At 45.0% G+C, this 16,036-nt stretch overlaps 1 protein-coding gene across 1 annotated transcript in view; it reads left to right on the top strand.

Annotated features, from left to right (window-relative positions):
• Positions 1 to 16,036, top strand: part of cpne7 (copine VII) — a 202,783-nt gene that overhangs the window by 98,040 nt on the left and 88,707 nt on the right. The window contains exon 4 of the mRNA XM_085991647.1: positions 5,221 to 5,295. Within this exon, the coding sequence (XP_085847773.1) occupies positions 5,221 to 5,295 (75 nt within the window). The remainder of the gene's footprint in view (positions 1 to 5,220; positions 5,296 to 16,036) is intronic.

Genomic DNA, 16,036 nt, shown 5'->3' with positions numbered 1-16,036 from the left:
GAACATTCAGGAGTACTGTCCAAAGTGGACTGGAGCGAGTGGGCTACACCCATCGTTCCTGTAATGAAGAGGTCGTTGAGTAATACGCCTGGGGAACCAAAGAAGGTCCGCATCTGTGGGGATTTTAAGGTGACAGTGAACCCAGTCCTTCACACGGTGCAATATCCGCTTCCACGAATTGAGGATATTTTCGCCTCGCTATCTGGAGGCAAACGCTTCACCAAAATTGATCTAGCCCAGGCGTACTTGCAAATGGAGGTAGAAGAAGCTTCGAAACAATACCTTACGATCAACACTCATAAAGGTCTCTATCAATACAACCGGCTGGTGTTTGGAGTAGCCTCGGCTCCGGTTATTTGGCAAAGGGCGATGGATCAGGTCCTGCAAGGGATTCCAGGGACCCAGTGTTATTTGGACGACATCTTGGTCACGGGTGAAAATGACGGTGATCACCTCGCCAACTTGGAGAAGGTGCTCACCAGATTAAAGGAGTATGGGCTACGAGCTAATCGCCACAAGTGCGAGTTTTTCCAGAAACAGATCTCGTATTGTGGCCACGTCATCGATGAAGAGGGGTTACATAAGTCCCCTGACAAGATTGAGGCAGTAGTCAAGGCTCCAGCACCGGAAAATGTGTCACAACTGAAGTCGTTCCTCGGGCTGGTAAACTACTACCACAAGTTCTTACCAAATTTGTCTACGGTATTACACCCGCTGAACACCCTACTGCAAACAGGGGTACCATGGAAGTGGGATGACGAACGTAGATGAGCTTTCCAGAAGAGTAACGAATTGATCACATCAAAATAGGTGTTGGCCCATTTCAACCCAGCACTACCAATTCGTTTGGCATGTGATGCATCACCCTACGGTATTGGAGCGGAGCTGTCGCACAAATTCCCAGAAGGGTTGGAGAGGCCAGTAGCCTTTGCGTCTCGGTCACTAACCTCAGCCGAGCGCAACTATGCTCAGATTGACAGGAAGGCCCTCAGCCTAGTATGGGGAGTAAAAATTATTCAACCACTATCTGCATGGGCAGAAGTTCCCCTTGCTGACTGACCACCAACCACTTGTCTCCATCTTTAACCCTAAGAAGGGCGTTCCAGTGATGACTGCACAGCGGTTACAAAGATGGTCCCTGTTTCTAGGGGCGAATCAATATGAAATAGAATATAAAGGCACGAAACAGCATGGGAATGCTGATGGGCCATCGCGCCTGCCACTGCCTACTGTGGAGGAAGCACCAGCAGTGGACCCTATCGAGATATTTTATTCGTCAATAATTGAACGATTGCCAGTAACAAACGTGGATATAGAGAAGGAGACCCGCAATGATCCGACGCTGTCACGGGTATATGAATTGATGGTGAGGGGATGGCCAACACATGGCGACTCACTGTTGCCAGCATTCTCATCCAGAAGAGAACAGCTGTCAGTATGCCAGGGGACAGTGATGTGTGGATCCAGAGTGGTGATTCCACCCAAGTTAAGGGAGAGAGTGCTAAATGAGCTACATGAAGGTCATCTGGGGGGAGTGAAAATGAAAAGCCTTGCTAGGGCTTATGTGTGGTGGCTGGGAATCGATCAACAAATCGAAGACCTAACTAAGAGCTGCTTAGGATGCCAGAAGGTCCAAAATGCACCACCACATGCCCCTCTACACCCATGGGAGTGGCCCTCCTCTCCATGGCAACGGGTGCACATTGATTTCGCTGGTCCATTCATGGACTCAATGTTCTTAATAGCAGTGGATGCTCATTCAAAGTGGCCTGAGGTGATAAAAATGTCTTCAACCACTACAGAGAAAACGATTGCAGTCCTACGGACCATATTTGCCAGAAACGGTTTGCCAGAGCAGATTTGCTCTGATAATGGACCACAGTTTGTGTCCGACAAGTTCCAAAAATTCATGAAAAGGAATGGGGTAAGGCATTACACATCCGGCCCGTATCATCCAGCCACAAATGGATTGGCTGAGAGGTTCGTACAAACCTTTAAGAAGGCGATAAAGGCCATGTGCGACGATGAAATTCCACTACAGCATAAGATGGGCAATTTCTTATTAGCCTACCGAAACGTGACACATGCAGTTACCAACCAGACCCCGGCCATGATGTTCTTTAACCAAAGGTTGAGATCTCGTCTGGACTTGCTTAGACCAAATGTGCGAAGAAATGTTGAGGACAAACAATTCCAGTACATCAATGAGAAGCCGACAAGGAGCTTCAATGTAGGGCAACCAGTCTTGGCCCGTGACTATCGAACAGGGAAGTGGCAACCCGGAACGATATGTACAAGGCAGGGGCCATTAATGTACACAGTGGATGTCGGGGAGAACATTGTGAGACGCCACGTCGATCAGATCTTAGCATCACAGGAACGCGTCAACCCCATGTCTCGAGTACCTGGGGATGAACCCGACATACCGGTAGCATCTACTTCAGATCCAGTAGCAGTGGAACCCGATGAACTACCCGATGAAAAGGGGTCAGAATCGCCTCTGCACCAAGAACAAGAACCTCTGGAAAGGCGCTATCCCGAAAGGGTCAGGAAGCCGCCCCAAAGACTGAATCTATAAATGGACTTTTGTTGTTTAAAGTACATGTTGAAATGTTAATTGTTATTTGAATATTAGGGGTATTACTAATCTAAAATGGGAGGAATTGTAGTGTATGTGCCTTTAAGTCAGAACTACTTTTACAGCTCCTGTATACTGTAGTACCGGCAGTGACCACACCGGTATATAAGCTTTGCGCATGCCTCTGTACCCCCAGTCTAGAGACTACCCTCCTCCAGTAAAGACCTGTTATTTGTTAATGTACAGCATCCGTGTGATTATTTATCCACTGAACCATGGATCCTACAGCTACAGCATGGCTGGTGGAAGGCTGCTGACTTTCCCTGGGGGCGACGGCAGATGGCCTTGCACCACGATTTTGAGCAGCTCTGTGCCTAGAAGGCCCGGCTGTGGGCTGCGGCACCTTGGCATGGGCGGCAGCAGTCTGGGCTGGCTGGCTGACAGGAAGCAGCAAGGGGCTGGCGGAGTGTCAGGGGTCAGAGTATGAATGCTGTTACTCTGCAGGTTCTTGCTCCATGGAGCCACTGCCAATCCCTCAGGGCGGTGCCTCAGCAATCCTAGCCATCCGTTGGAGGACAGATTGCTGGACTGCTGTTAGACCCTGCAAACCCCTGTGTATGCTTACACCATTAGCAGTTTGAAAGTGAGAAGAGATTGTACGATGAGGGGGAAGTGGAATGTGAGAAGAAGGATTACGTATGAGCATACCGTCATCAGCAATGCTTTCAACCTCGCCTCAGTGACGGCCCCTCCAATTATCTCCAGCACCATCTCCTCCAGCGCAGTGAGATTCTGAAGATGTATTTCCTCTCCGGCTGTCTGCTGCTATTCACGTCTGTTATGCGCCACCTTGGTTTGCAGGAGAATGGGAAGTATGTTAGTGAGTGCAATGTGCTTTGGTGCTGTGCCTGTCATGGTTGAATAGCTGGCAGTGTGTGCATGGTGTGAGATATGGGTGTGAGGCTTGCAGCAGTGGTTAATGTGTGAGGGTGAGGTGAAGCTATGACTGTGAGGTATGAGTCGTGATTGCTAGAGATTGTTGGTAGGTGAGTGATGGGGGTATGGTGCATTGAGCAGTGTGTGAGGCTAGTGGTGTAGTTGGTGAGGTATGGCATTTGAAGATGCATTCACTCACCTTGACCACTCTTGTGAGGTCATTAAACTTCTTGTGGCACTGGATCCAGGTCCTGGGGGCAATACTCATGGCATTGACGGCTTGGGTGATCTCCTCCCACTGCCTTCTGGCGTGCTGCCTGGAAGGCCATCTGCCTCCCTGCAGGTAGAGGTCCTGTCTTCTTCTGTGCACCCCCAGGACCAAGGCCTCCAGTGCTACATCTGAGAATCTCCTTCCCTTCTCTCTTCCCTGTTGAGCCATGGCTGCATATAGAGTGACAATGAGTTGCTTCTGCAACAATGCACCTCCACTTCAAGAAGTGCAAAGAGCCTAAGCAAAATTTTATTGGCCAGTAGACTGTACCCGATATTGGTTTCCCCTGTTGCACGCTAAGCCAACCAGCAGCGTGTTTAGCACTGAACTCGCTCCAATCATTATAATGAGAAGGCAGCACGAATTTTACATGCAGCCTGCACCACTTTGAACGGGCGCGGGCAGATTGCGATTCACGCTTTCCATGCCATTTTCCGGCCTAAACGAATTTCACCCTCAGAGTGTCTTAAACAGTTGCTGTGGATGATTCTCTGCCTTCAAGAAGGACACACAAGGATACGTGGCCAGACTTTTCTGACATCGGGGACAGGCTTCTTACGTTGAGTTCCACCGTCTCACTTCTGACATTCAATTCTAAGGCCACTCGTGCTTTGCGTCTGCTCATAGCTGCTAATGATTTTTCCAAAGACAGACTATGGTAGATCTATAAAATCAGATAAGTCTTGGCTCTTTGGCAATCTCTCTCCAAGATTGTCCAGTCTTAATTGCAGGGATAGTTGGAGAGTAAATTCATTTTGGAGCAATACTCCATTATTGCTCGGGTCATTAAGGGTTTCAGTCCTGTTGGTCATATCCTTTCAGGTATGTGGAATGGGTGAGTGTGTGCTTGAGGTGAATATTGCGTTTCTCTGGGCTGGTATGCCTTCCATAATGATTGGTTCCTAAGCGTTGGTGATTGGAAACTTTACAGCCAATTTTAAAAAAAATCAGCAACAGGGTTGGTGCCTCTTTATTTCTTAAGAGGTTAAGAGGCTCATTTCCTCCTTGTTAATGTGCTAAACTGTGATTGCATTTGCTCTGTTCTGATTGGTTTACTAAATTTAAGGAACAGTGGCTATCATTAAATTGTGCAGCGGTAAGTGCTTTGCTCCTGTGTGTTCACAAATTGTATCTTGTATGATCAATTCCTCTGTTGAGGGCTGAGATTGTGAAACTCAAACCTCTACAAGTTTTACACTCAGGAAACCTTTAATTGTTCAACTTGATTGTTAGAACCATAATGAGCCTTAATACTCTAACTGAAAAAAATTGTTTCTCAAGTTTTGCTAGATCAATTATTGTTGTTCTTCTCAACTGCAATAAACACCCTATAAGTACAGAGTCTATTCCATTACTTAAGGACACCCAAAACATACCTTTTATTGGGGTTTCCCTACAAGTTCAGTTTTGTATGATGTGATTTCATACTTTACAGATTGTGGCGCAAAAGAAAATGACGAAGCCTTTGTTCCTAAGATATGGAAAATATGCTGGAAAGTCTACAATTACGGTGAGCGTTGGTATTTATGACTGAGATGTATGACTAATAATTACAGATATAAGCAATTAAGTAGAAAATTTTAAAATGCAAGTAAAGTTTGTTATAACTCAACACCCATTATACTTGCGTATTTGAAGTTGTGTAATGGGCATTGTATCATCTCTGTTCTAATCATTGATAACCACTTACTGGTAGAGAAAGTTGTGCAACATGCAGCTCCATCTTGATTACATGTTGCATTTGAACACTGAATAGAAAGGTGAGAACGGGTGAGAAAGTTTGGGCGTTCATAATATAGAAAATGCTAGTTATTACATGAATGGGGTGAAATCATGCTGTGTGATATTAAACCATGAATGCTTAATGCCTTTGCATGAAATTCCTTCGCCTGCTAGTTTAACTAAAGCATTGTCCTGTTAATTTGAAATAGATTTACAGCACTGTTTAAAGTAGTGGACAAAAGATTTCATGTTAATGTGTTTAATCATTTGTGCGTTAATATTGCAAAGTGCAATGTCACCCCATAAAAGCTGAAGTGTATGAAATGTATACAAGGCAACTGGCAATCATTGTGGAGTATTACTGAAGAACTGTTAAACTTCAGTCAAAAGTTGTATGAAAAGTTAGCCATGTACTGGTAATGTTTTCATTTGTCTTTTTAACTTCTTTCCTAAGCTCATATTACCTTTTATCATCCTCTCCTTTATTGTTTATGTACTTTGTGTATGCCTTTTCCTTCAGATTCAATTTTATTCTCCCAGTTTTATCCATGGTATCTCATTCTTAGCAAGTTTGTTCTTATTTTTAGTGCAATATTTCTCCTGAACTCCATTGATCTCTTTAAATTGTTGATCTACCAACTTTGTCAATATTTTTCTCCAGTTTTCCTTCCTTAGCTCCATTTTCATTCCCGCATAATTGTTTTTTATCTATTACTTTGGTCTTTGTACTTTGGTCTTTGTACTATCTATATTACTCTGAATCACAATCTTAAACCTTTATTATATTGTGATCACTGCTCCCTAGATGTGTTCTCATGCTTGCTTCTCTTATCTGCTCTGGTTCATTTCCCCTTACTGGGTCTAGCAGTACTTCCACCCTTGTTGGGCTTCATACATATTGGGTCAAAAAAAACTCTCATATACACTGTAAAAACTCCACCCCTTTCACTCCCTTCCCCAGACAGTTTATTTTGGATAGTTGAAATCATCCATGATTATGATGTTGTGTTTTTTATTCATTTTGTATATTTACCTACATACTTCTCCCTCCACCTCATTTCCACTATTAGGTGGTCTGTAGTATACCCTAATAGTGTGACTGAGCCCTTCCTATTCTTTATCTCAATCTAGATGGTTTCTGTTTCTACCTCTTTTGTTACCTATTTCCTTTCTTGCTACTGCAATTATATTATTTCTGATTAACACAACTACCCCACTAGTCCTTCCTTTCCTAACTTTTCTAAATACATTATAGCCTGAAATATTGAACTGCCAATCCTGTCCTGTCTGCAGCTATGTTTCCATTATTCCTATTGTATCTATTTCCCCACTTCTAATTATTGCCTTCAATTCCCCCATTTTTGTTGCTGATACATTGTTATACAGGCAATATACTTATATTTCTCATTACTCCTGCTTAATTTTTATCAGGTATAATCTGTTCCCTGAGTATCATGTTATTTTTTATCTTTTTATACTGATCTTTCCTCTCATCCCTTTTTCTTGTCTTTAGGTTACTATTATATCCACCAAACCGCACCCCGCCCCGCCCCGCCAGCTCTTTAACTAGTTCCATGCCATTTCTACAGTTCTCGTTCCACCTGGACCCCTCCCCCTGGCCTCTTACCCTCTCTAGATCTTTTCATTGCAAACTGCCGGCGTGACATCGCCCGTCTTCATTTCTCTGCTCCCCTCACTCACTCCAATCTACCTCCCTCTGAACTTGCAGCACTCCATTCTCTCAGATCCAACCCCGACATTGTCATTAAACCTGCTGACAAGGGTGGTGCTGTTGTTGTTTGGCGACCCGACCTCTACCTAGCGGAAGCTGAACGTCAACTCTCCGACACCGCCTCCTACCTCCGCCTGGACCATGACCCCACTACTGAACATCAAGCCACCGTTTCCAAGACTGTTACTGACCTCCTCTCCTCTGGAGATCTTCCTCCCACGGCCGCCAACCTCATAGTTCCCCAACCCCGCATGGCCCGCTTCTACCTCCTTCCCAAGATCCACAAACAGGACAGCCCTGGTAGACCCATTGTTTGTTTCAGCCTGATCTTGCCCCACTGAACTTATCTCTTGCTATCTCGACTTTTTTTCTCCCCTTGTCCAGTCTCTTCCCACCTACATCCGTGACTCTTCTGATGCCCTCCGCCACTTTAACAGTTTCCTGGCTCCAACTGTCTCCTTTTCACTGTGGACGTACAATCCCTCTACACCTCCATCCCCCACCAGGATGGCCCGAGGACGCTCTGCTTCTTCCTTGAACAGAGGCCCAACCAGTCCCCATCCACCACCACCCTCCTCCGCCTGGCTGAACTTGTTCTCACATTGAACAACTTCTCCTTTGACTCCACTCACTTCCTCCAAATCAAAGGTGTTGCTATGGGAACCCGCATGGGTCCTAGCTATGCCTGCCTTTTCATGGGATATGTGGAACACGCTTTGTTCCAGTCCTACTCAGGTCCCCTCCCTCCCCTCTTTCCGGTACATTGATGACTGTATCGGTGCCGTTTCCTGCTCTCGCCCTGAACTAGATAATTTCATTCACTTTGCTTCCAATTTCCACCCTTCCCTCACCTTCACATGGTCCATCTCCGACTCTTCCCTTCCCTTCCTCGACTTCTCCGTCTCCATCTCGGGATAGGTTATTGACAAACATTTACTACAAGCCCACTGACTCCCACAGCTACCTGGACTACACTTCCTCCCATCCCGCCTTTTGTAAGGACTCTATTCCATTCTCCCAGTTTCTCCATCTCCGCTGCATCTGCTCTGATGATGCCACCTTCCACACCAATGCATCTGACATGTCTTCCTTTTTCCTCAACCGAGAAATCCCCTCTATATTGGTTGACACGGCCCTTAACCGTGTCCATTCTATCACCCACACTTCTGCCCTCACCCCTGCCCCTCCCTCCCGGAACCACAATAGAGTTCCCCTTGTCCTCACCTTTCACCCCACCAGCCTCCACATTCAACAGATCATCCTCTGCCATTTCCGCCACCTCCAGCATGATCCCACCACCAAACGCATCTTCCCCTCACCTCCCCTTTCAGCATTCTGTAGGGACCGCTCCCTCCGCGACATCCTAGTCCACTCCTCTATCGCCCCCAACACCCCTTCCCTTTCACTCGGCACCTTCCCGTGCAAGCGCAGGAGAAGCAACACATGCCCTTGTACCTTCTCCCTTCCCACTGTCCAGGGCCCCAAACACCCCTTCCAGGTGAAACAGCGATTATACTAAATTGCAAGTACAACAAGTAACTGTATTCGCTGCTCACGATGTGGTCTCCTCTACATTGGGGAGACCAAACGCAGATTGGGTGACCGCTTTGTGGAACACCTCCGTTCAGTCCGTAAGGGGGACCCCGAGCTTCCGGTTGCCTGTCACTTTAATTCACCGCTCCATTCCCACTCAGACCTCACCGTCCTCGGCCTCTTGCATTGTTCCACGGAAGCTCAGCGTAAGCTCGAGGAACAGCACCTCATCTTTCAATTAGGCACTTTACAGCCGTCTGGGCTCAACATAGATTTCAACAATTTCAGATCATAACCCCGGCCCCTATCATATATATTTTATCCACACTTTTGTTCTGTTCTTCTCTCCCACATGGCAGCTGTCTTTCATTCTGCCAGCGCAATTTACACTTCATCTAGAGCCATCCTTTGTTTCTTAACGTGTCCCATTACCATCTCCTTTTGCCTTGAATATCTCTCAATGTCTCTTAATCTCTCTGCCTTCTATCCTATCGCAGGCCTTCCCTTTTGTTCTATCATCCCCTCCCCCATTTCCCAGCTCCTACACTTGCTTAAAAATCTGTTCCATTTCCTGCTTTTTTTCCAGTTCTGACGAAAGGTCATCGACCTGAAATGTTAACTCTGTTTCTCTCTCTCTTCACAGATGCTGCCTGACCTGCTGAGTTTCTCCAGCATTTTCTGTTTTTATTTCAGATTTCCAGCATCTGCAATATTTTCTTTTTGTCTACAGTTCTATTTATCCTTTCCGCTAGGACCTTGGTCTCAGCCTGGTTCAGGTGCCGCCCATCCCAATGGTACAGCTCCTTCCTGTCTCCCGTACTGGTAGTTGTTATTGAGTGTAGGTAGAGAGGATTGAGAGTAAGGGAAGTAACATTTAAGATGAGGGAAGTTAAAAAGAAGGAAGTGAGCATGGAAGGGAACATCCTGCAATTACAGAGAGAATAAGTTGAGATGTAGGAAAGTTGAATACAGAGAGAATTAATTGGCATCAAGTGAACTAGGGGGAGATGAACTGAATGGTAAATCAGTACTAATAAAAATGTGAGATAAAGGTGAAAAAATATTGACAGAGACATAAGAATGGGCTGTAAAACAAAGAGAATGTCTGCAGTATGAAACAAAGGTTCAACCGAAAGGTTGATAAGATTTGGCCTTTTACTGTATCATAACTGTTAGTCTTCGGGGCCTCATCTTGAGGAACTGTTAATGTGGGTGAATGGACCAATTGGCCTCCCTCATCTGTAATTATCCTGTGCACATTTATTATTATATGCTCTTGTTTTATAATCTGTGCAAAATGAACATTTCAATAATGAATGTTCTTTCCAAGTGGGTTGTTTAATAAGGATAAATTTGAGGAGTATTAACAACGAATTATTATTAAATTGGCTCTCTTCACCACGTGGCTGTTACATGTCTGAATGTTAGTGAATGTTCTCCCTGGTGCCACAGCAAAAATATTGCTCACTCTTTGAGCGAATGACTCAAAGGCTTTGCGTAAAATTTTAAAAGTTGAGAAATTAGAACTAAATAGGAAATTCAAGCAGAACCATTTCGCACAAATGGTAATTGATATGGAACAAGTTAGTGGAGAAGTAATTGAGGGAGTCCAGAACCAGGGGTCACAGTCTAAGAATAAAGGGTAGGCCATTTGGGACAGAAATGAGGAGGAATTTCTTCACCCAGAGAGTGGTGAACCTGTGGAATTCTCTACCACAGAAGGCAGTAGAGGCCAATATATTAAATATATTCAAGAAGGAGTTGGATATATTTCTTAAGGCTAAAGGGATCAAGGGGTATGGGGAGAAAGCAGGGACCGGGTACTGAATTTGGATGATCAGCCATGATCGCATTGAATGGCGGAGCAGGCTCAAGGGGCCGAATGGCCTACTCCTGCTCCTATCTTCTATGTTTCTATGTAATAATATGGTCCCAGAATCCAGTTGACGTTTCTGGAGAAAGAGGATAGGTTGTGGGCAGGTAGGATGAAGCAGTAGAGATCAGTTAAAATAGATAACCATGTTCAGGCAAATGTCCTATTCCTGTTCCCAAAATACCCCATCTAAGGTTTAAAAAAAATAGTGTTTGGTGTATGATTTTTGTGAGAGAGACAGCTTGAGTAAACTAATATTTTGGTTTGCCAGAAGTAAGGTGATGGCTGAAGGGGAGATGCTGGCCAGATGAAGATACTGGTCAGGAGGGATGTGCTGGGCAGGGCAGTCTTGCTGTGCATAGAAAATGTTCCATGAAGAGGGAAGTGTTGGGCAGTGGGAACATGCTGGCTGATGTTGAGGTAGGCTAGCCCTGAACTCTTGGCTGTCTTGGTCATGTGACTATTTGCATCTGTCACAAAATGTGGGTCACTAAGTGGGGTCAGCGGGAGTGCACCTCACTAGCCTGGGGCTGGCGAATGCCTGTGCCACTATGAATCCAGTCTTAAATTTTTTTTAGCTTACTACCCCACTTTGCCAGCCAGTTCCCTTGAATAGTCTTATTTGTTTATTGTCAAGGCTGTCTGTCTCTTGCACAGTACGAAAAGGTTAGAGTTTGGACAGAAGAAGTAAGTAGCATGTTTTCTTCTAAGTTGAGTGTGTACATGGCCTGGAATTTTTTTTTAGCAATGCTATTGATAATTCAAGTTTTTTTTTAACTTCAGGATAGGATGGGTTGGTGAATGGCAGCAGTAATGTTGGTAGAAATGGTTGAAGTTGAAGTCTCAGCGAGAATAAGTTGATGCAACTCTGGGAGAGCAGCCAGGGAAGGTAGGCCCTACAGAAGTGGATACATTGGATTGGGAATAGATGAAGAGAATGCATAGGAGGATGACTATGGTCTGGTCTGAATAGGATTAATTGTTGTAGTAAAATAGCTTGAAACTTTGCTTTCCTTGTACCCTTCCCTTGCACTATTCAGTCATTTTTTTGTGGAAACTAATACAAATGGAGCAAAACAGCACTGCAGATTTGCATGTCACTCAGAAAATTAATTTTCTAATATTATCACTTTGTATAGCAATAGGTGGCAGCTGATGTTCAACTCCGAGTGTATATATGCAAAAAATAAAGCAGCCTTTGGAAGAAAAGAGGATGTTTCTGATAAATACTTAGAGAAATGGAGCACAAAGATCTGCAACGTCAAACCATTTGCAAGCAGTAAAATTAATTTTCAAAGTGGAATTGTATCAAAGCAGAAACAACCTCAACAGAGTTGACATGTCCCTTTTGATGGCTGTGCACGATGCTTCCTCCCCCCACCCCACTTACTTTTGATGGCAACATTCAAAAACAGAAGCTAAGTGGATGCCAATTACTACTTGAACCGAATCAAGCAAATTGCACCTTGCTGTTTCGTACCCCTAATGAGTCATAAACCAGGATAAGTGCACAAAGTTAGCAAGTTATTCCTGACTGACATTTATTGTCTACCTCTCTTCCACAGACAGAGTGCCTGTAATTAAAGGGGATCTCATGGGTCACATTTTTTTAAAATTTGCTTTATTACATACAACATTGCAATGTGCCGTGGACAACAGAAACAACAAATCACTGAGGCTGTATAAGCTGCCACCACAGGCCTATTGAGGATCCTGTCTGGAACAGTTATTTTCTGCCACCCATGTGGTGTCATAACAGCTGTAAAGAAAGGGGGTTAAAGCAAAGGTTCACAATGCATTTCACTGGGATCCACAAAGCTAACTTAGTCTATGAGAAAATAGGATGGATTTTTGGCTTGCTGCCTGGGCATAAAACTGGTGTTGCGGATTAGCTGTTCCTTATAGAAACCGCCCGATGTTCATTTTTTTATTCGTTCATGGGATGTGGGCGTCATTGGCAAGGCCAGCATTTATTGCCCATTCCTAATTGCCCTTGAAAAGGTGGTGGTGAGTCCTTTTCTTGAACTGCTGCAGTCCGTATGGTGAAAGTACTCCCACAGTGCTGTTCGGGAGGGAGTTCCAGGATTTTGACCCAGCGACTATGAAGGATCGGTGATATTCTTCCAAGTTAGGATGGTGTGTGTGACTTGGAGGGGAACTTGGAGGTGGTGCTGTTCCCATGCGCCTGCTGCCCTTGTCCTTCTAGGTGGTAGAAGTCGTGGGTTTGGGAGGTGCTGCCTAAGGAGCCTTGGCGAGTTGCTGCAGTGCATCTTGTAGATGGCACACACTATGGAGATTGGGGCTGGGTGCAGGGTAGGAGCCATTCTGTAAGGTCCAAAACCAATCTAAAAGTGTAATCTCACCCTATCACCTCTTCAGATATGACATCAGTGATTACTGAAGTTCTTTCATGAGTGTGAAAGACACATAACTTATGAGTTCTGCAGAGTGGGCGTTTAGTTATGTCAATCTATCAAAAGTGAAAGGACAAAAGTAATCATTCATTGTCAGCAATGTATTCTTTTATGTTGGCTTTTATCTTAAAATTCACTCTAAACTGTATCTAAATGATGGTTGATTTTTATTTCACGCTTTTGATGTACCACATTGTAAAGAGGGCTATTTATTTGACGTTTCTTTTCATCCAGTCATATACCTGGGGACATAAGAAATAAGAGTAGGAGTAGGAGTAGGCCATACAGCCCCTCAAGCCTGTTCTGCCATTCATAAGATCATGGCTGATCAAAGCATCACAATGTGGAAGACAGACCTACCATGACACTGAGACAGCCCTGCCCTTTTTTAGATACCCCAATTGTCTGCTTTGCTCAGTTGGTAGCTTTCTTGCCTTTGAGTTAGAAAGTTGTTGGTTCTAGCAACATTACAGACTTCAATACATCTTTTGTTACCTGAAAAACAGGTGGCCAGCAATTGAAAATCAGAGGGTGGCATGAAGGCCTTCATGATGCAATTTTCAGGGTGGTGCTATAAATGGGCGAGCAGTGCGCCCGTCTGAACTGGGTGAGACTGCTTAAATATGCACATTGGGGTCTTACACCAGTTCTAGGACCTTGATTGCAATTTTGAGGTACTAATGGGCAGAGTGTGTGCCATACATGCTCCATCCAGTTGTACCAGGTAATGAGTGGCCTAATCAGTGGTCCTTAAAGGGACCGCTGGAAGCCACTCAATCTCCAGGCCATTTGAGGCCCCTTCGGGATCACTCCTGCCCCCCCCCCCCCCCCCCGCCCCAAGGCTTGACCAACAAGCCAGCTCCGTGTGGGGTGAGGCTCATTTCCCACTATCCCAGAACCAGTGGCCAACCCGCTGTCCTGTGGCCAGTTGTAGCCTCCAAGCCATGACAATCTGGCCCTCAAAGTTTAGGCAACTCGATCTTCTTTACCTTTTATATTTATTATTATTTATTATTGTGCTGTTTGAGTTTTGTGGGCCAGGAGTTTGGAAAGGGTTGTTTTTAATGTTTTGCCCCATTGGTGAATCAATTCTTAATCAGAACATCAAAATCTGTTAATATCAGCAACTTGAGATAAATGGGAACATATCTTAAACTTAATATGTGTGGCACCCCGAGGCTCCATGATCTGCATCTATGTGATCATAGGAACAGGAGTAGACCATTCAGCTCCTCGCGCCTGATCCGCCACTTAGTCAGATCATAGCTGATCTGTTCCTCAACTCCATTTACCCTCCTTTGTTCCATATTCTTTGATATCCTTACCTAACAAAAATCTATTGATCTCTGTCAGCCGTGGCTCAAGTGGGTAGCACTCTCGCCTGAGTCAGAAGGTTGTGGGTTCAAGTCCCACCCCAGCAACTTGAGTACAAAAATCTAGGCTGACACTCCAGGGCAGTATTGAGGGAGTGCTGCGCTGTCAGAGGTGCCGTCTTTTGGATGCGATGTTAAACTGAGGTTTGCTCTCTCTGGTAGATGTAAAAGATTCCATGGCACTATTTTGAAGAACAGTGGAGTTATCCCCGGTGTCCTGGCCAATATTTATCCCTCAACCAACATCATTAAAACCCTATAAGATTATCTGGTCATTATAGAGTCATAGAGTTATACAGCACAGAAAGAGGCTCTTCAGCCCATCGTGTCCGCGCCAGCCATCAAGCCCTGTCTATTCTAATCCCATTTTCCAGCACTTGGTCCATAGCCTTGTATGCAATGGCGTTTCAAGTGCTTATCTAAATGCTTCTTGAATGTTGTGAGGGTTCCTGCCTCTACCACCCTTTCAGGCAGTGAGTTCCAGATTCCAATCACCCTCTGGGTGAAAAAGGTTTTTCCTCAAATCTCCTCTAAACCTCCTGCCCCTTACCTTGAAACTATGCCCCCTGGTTATTGACCCCTCTACTAAGGGGAAAAGTTCCTTTTCTATCTACCCTATCTATGCCCCTCATAATTTTGTACACCTCAATCAGGTCCCCCCTCAGCCTTCTCTGCTCTAAGGAAAACAACCCCAGCCTGTCCAGTCTCCCTTCATAGCTGAAGTGCTCCAGCCCAGGTAACATCCTGGTGAATCTCCTCTGCACCCTCTCCAATGCAATCACATCCTTCCTATAGTGTGGTGACCAGAACTGCACACAGTATTCCAGCTGTGGCCTAACTAGAGTTTTGTACAGCTCCATCATAACCTCCCTGCTCTTATAACCTATGCCTTGGCTAATGAAGGCAAGTATCCCATATGCCTTTTTAACCATCTTATCTACCTGTCCTACTGCCTTCAGGGATCTATGTACATGCACACCAAGGTCCCTCTGATCCTCTGTCCTTCCTAGGGTCCTACCATTCATTGTGTATTCCCTTGTCTTGTTAGTCCTCCCAAAATGCATCACCTCCCACTTTTCAGGGTTAAATTCCATTTGCCACTGTTCTGTCCATCTAACCAACCCATCTATATCGTCCTGTAGCCTGAGGCTTCCCTCCTCGCTAATTACCACACCACCAATTTTCATGTCATCTGCAAACTTACTGATCATACCTCCTACAGTCATATCTAAATCATTAATGTACACTACAAACAGCAAAGGACCCAGCACCAATTCCTACGGTACACCACTGGACACAGGCTTCCAGTCACAAAAACAACCTTCGCCCATCACCCTCCTGCCACGAAGCCAATTTTGGATCCAATGTGCCTAATTGCCCTGGATCCCATGGGCTCTTGCCTTCCTGGCCAGTCTCCCATGTGGGACTTTGTCAAAAGCCTTACTGAAGTCCATGTAGACTGCATCAACTGCACTCTCCTCATCCACACACCTAGTCACCCCCTCAAAATTCAATCAAATTGGTTAGACATGATCTTCCCCTGACAAAGCCATGATGACTATCCTTGATTAATCCTTGCCTCTCCAAGTGGAGACTAATTCTGT

This window comes from Somniosus microcephalus, chromosome 6, assembly GCF_052327205.1.
Source record: "Somniosus microcephalus isolate GS21.2 chromosome 6, FLI_Smic_1.0, whole genome shotgun sequence".
NCBI lineage: Eukaryota > Metazoa > Chordata > Chondrichthyes > Squaliformes > Somniosidae > Somniosus > Somniosus microcephalus.
The sequence above is the reverse complement of the archived record's forward strand: the minus strand, read 5'-3'. Positions and strand labels throughout refer to the sequence as shown.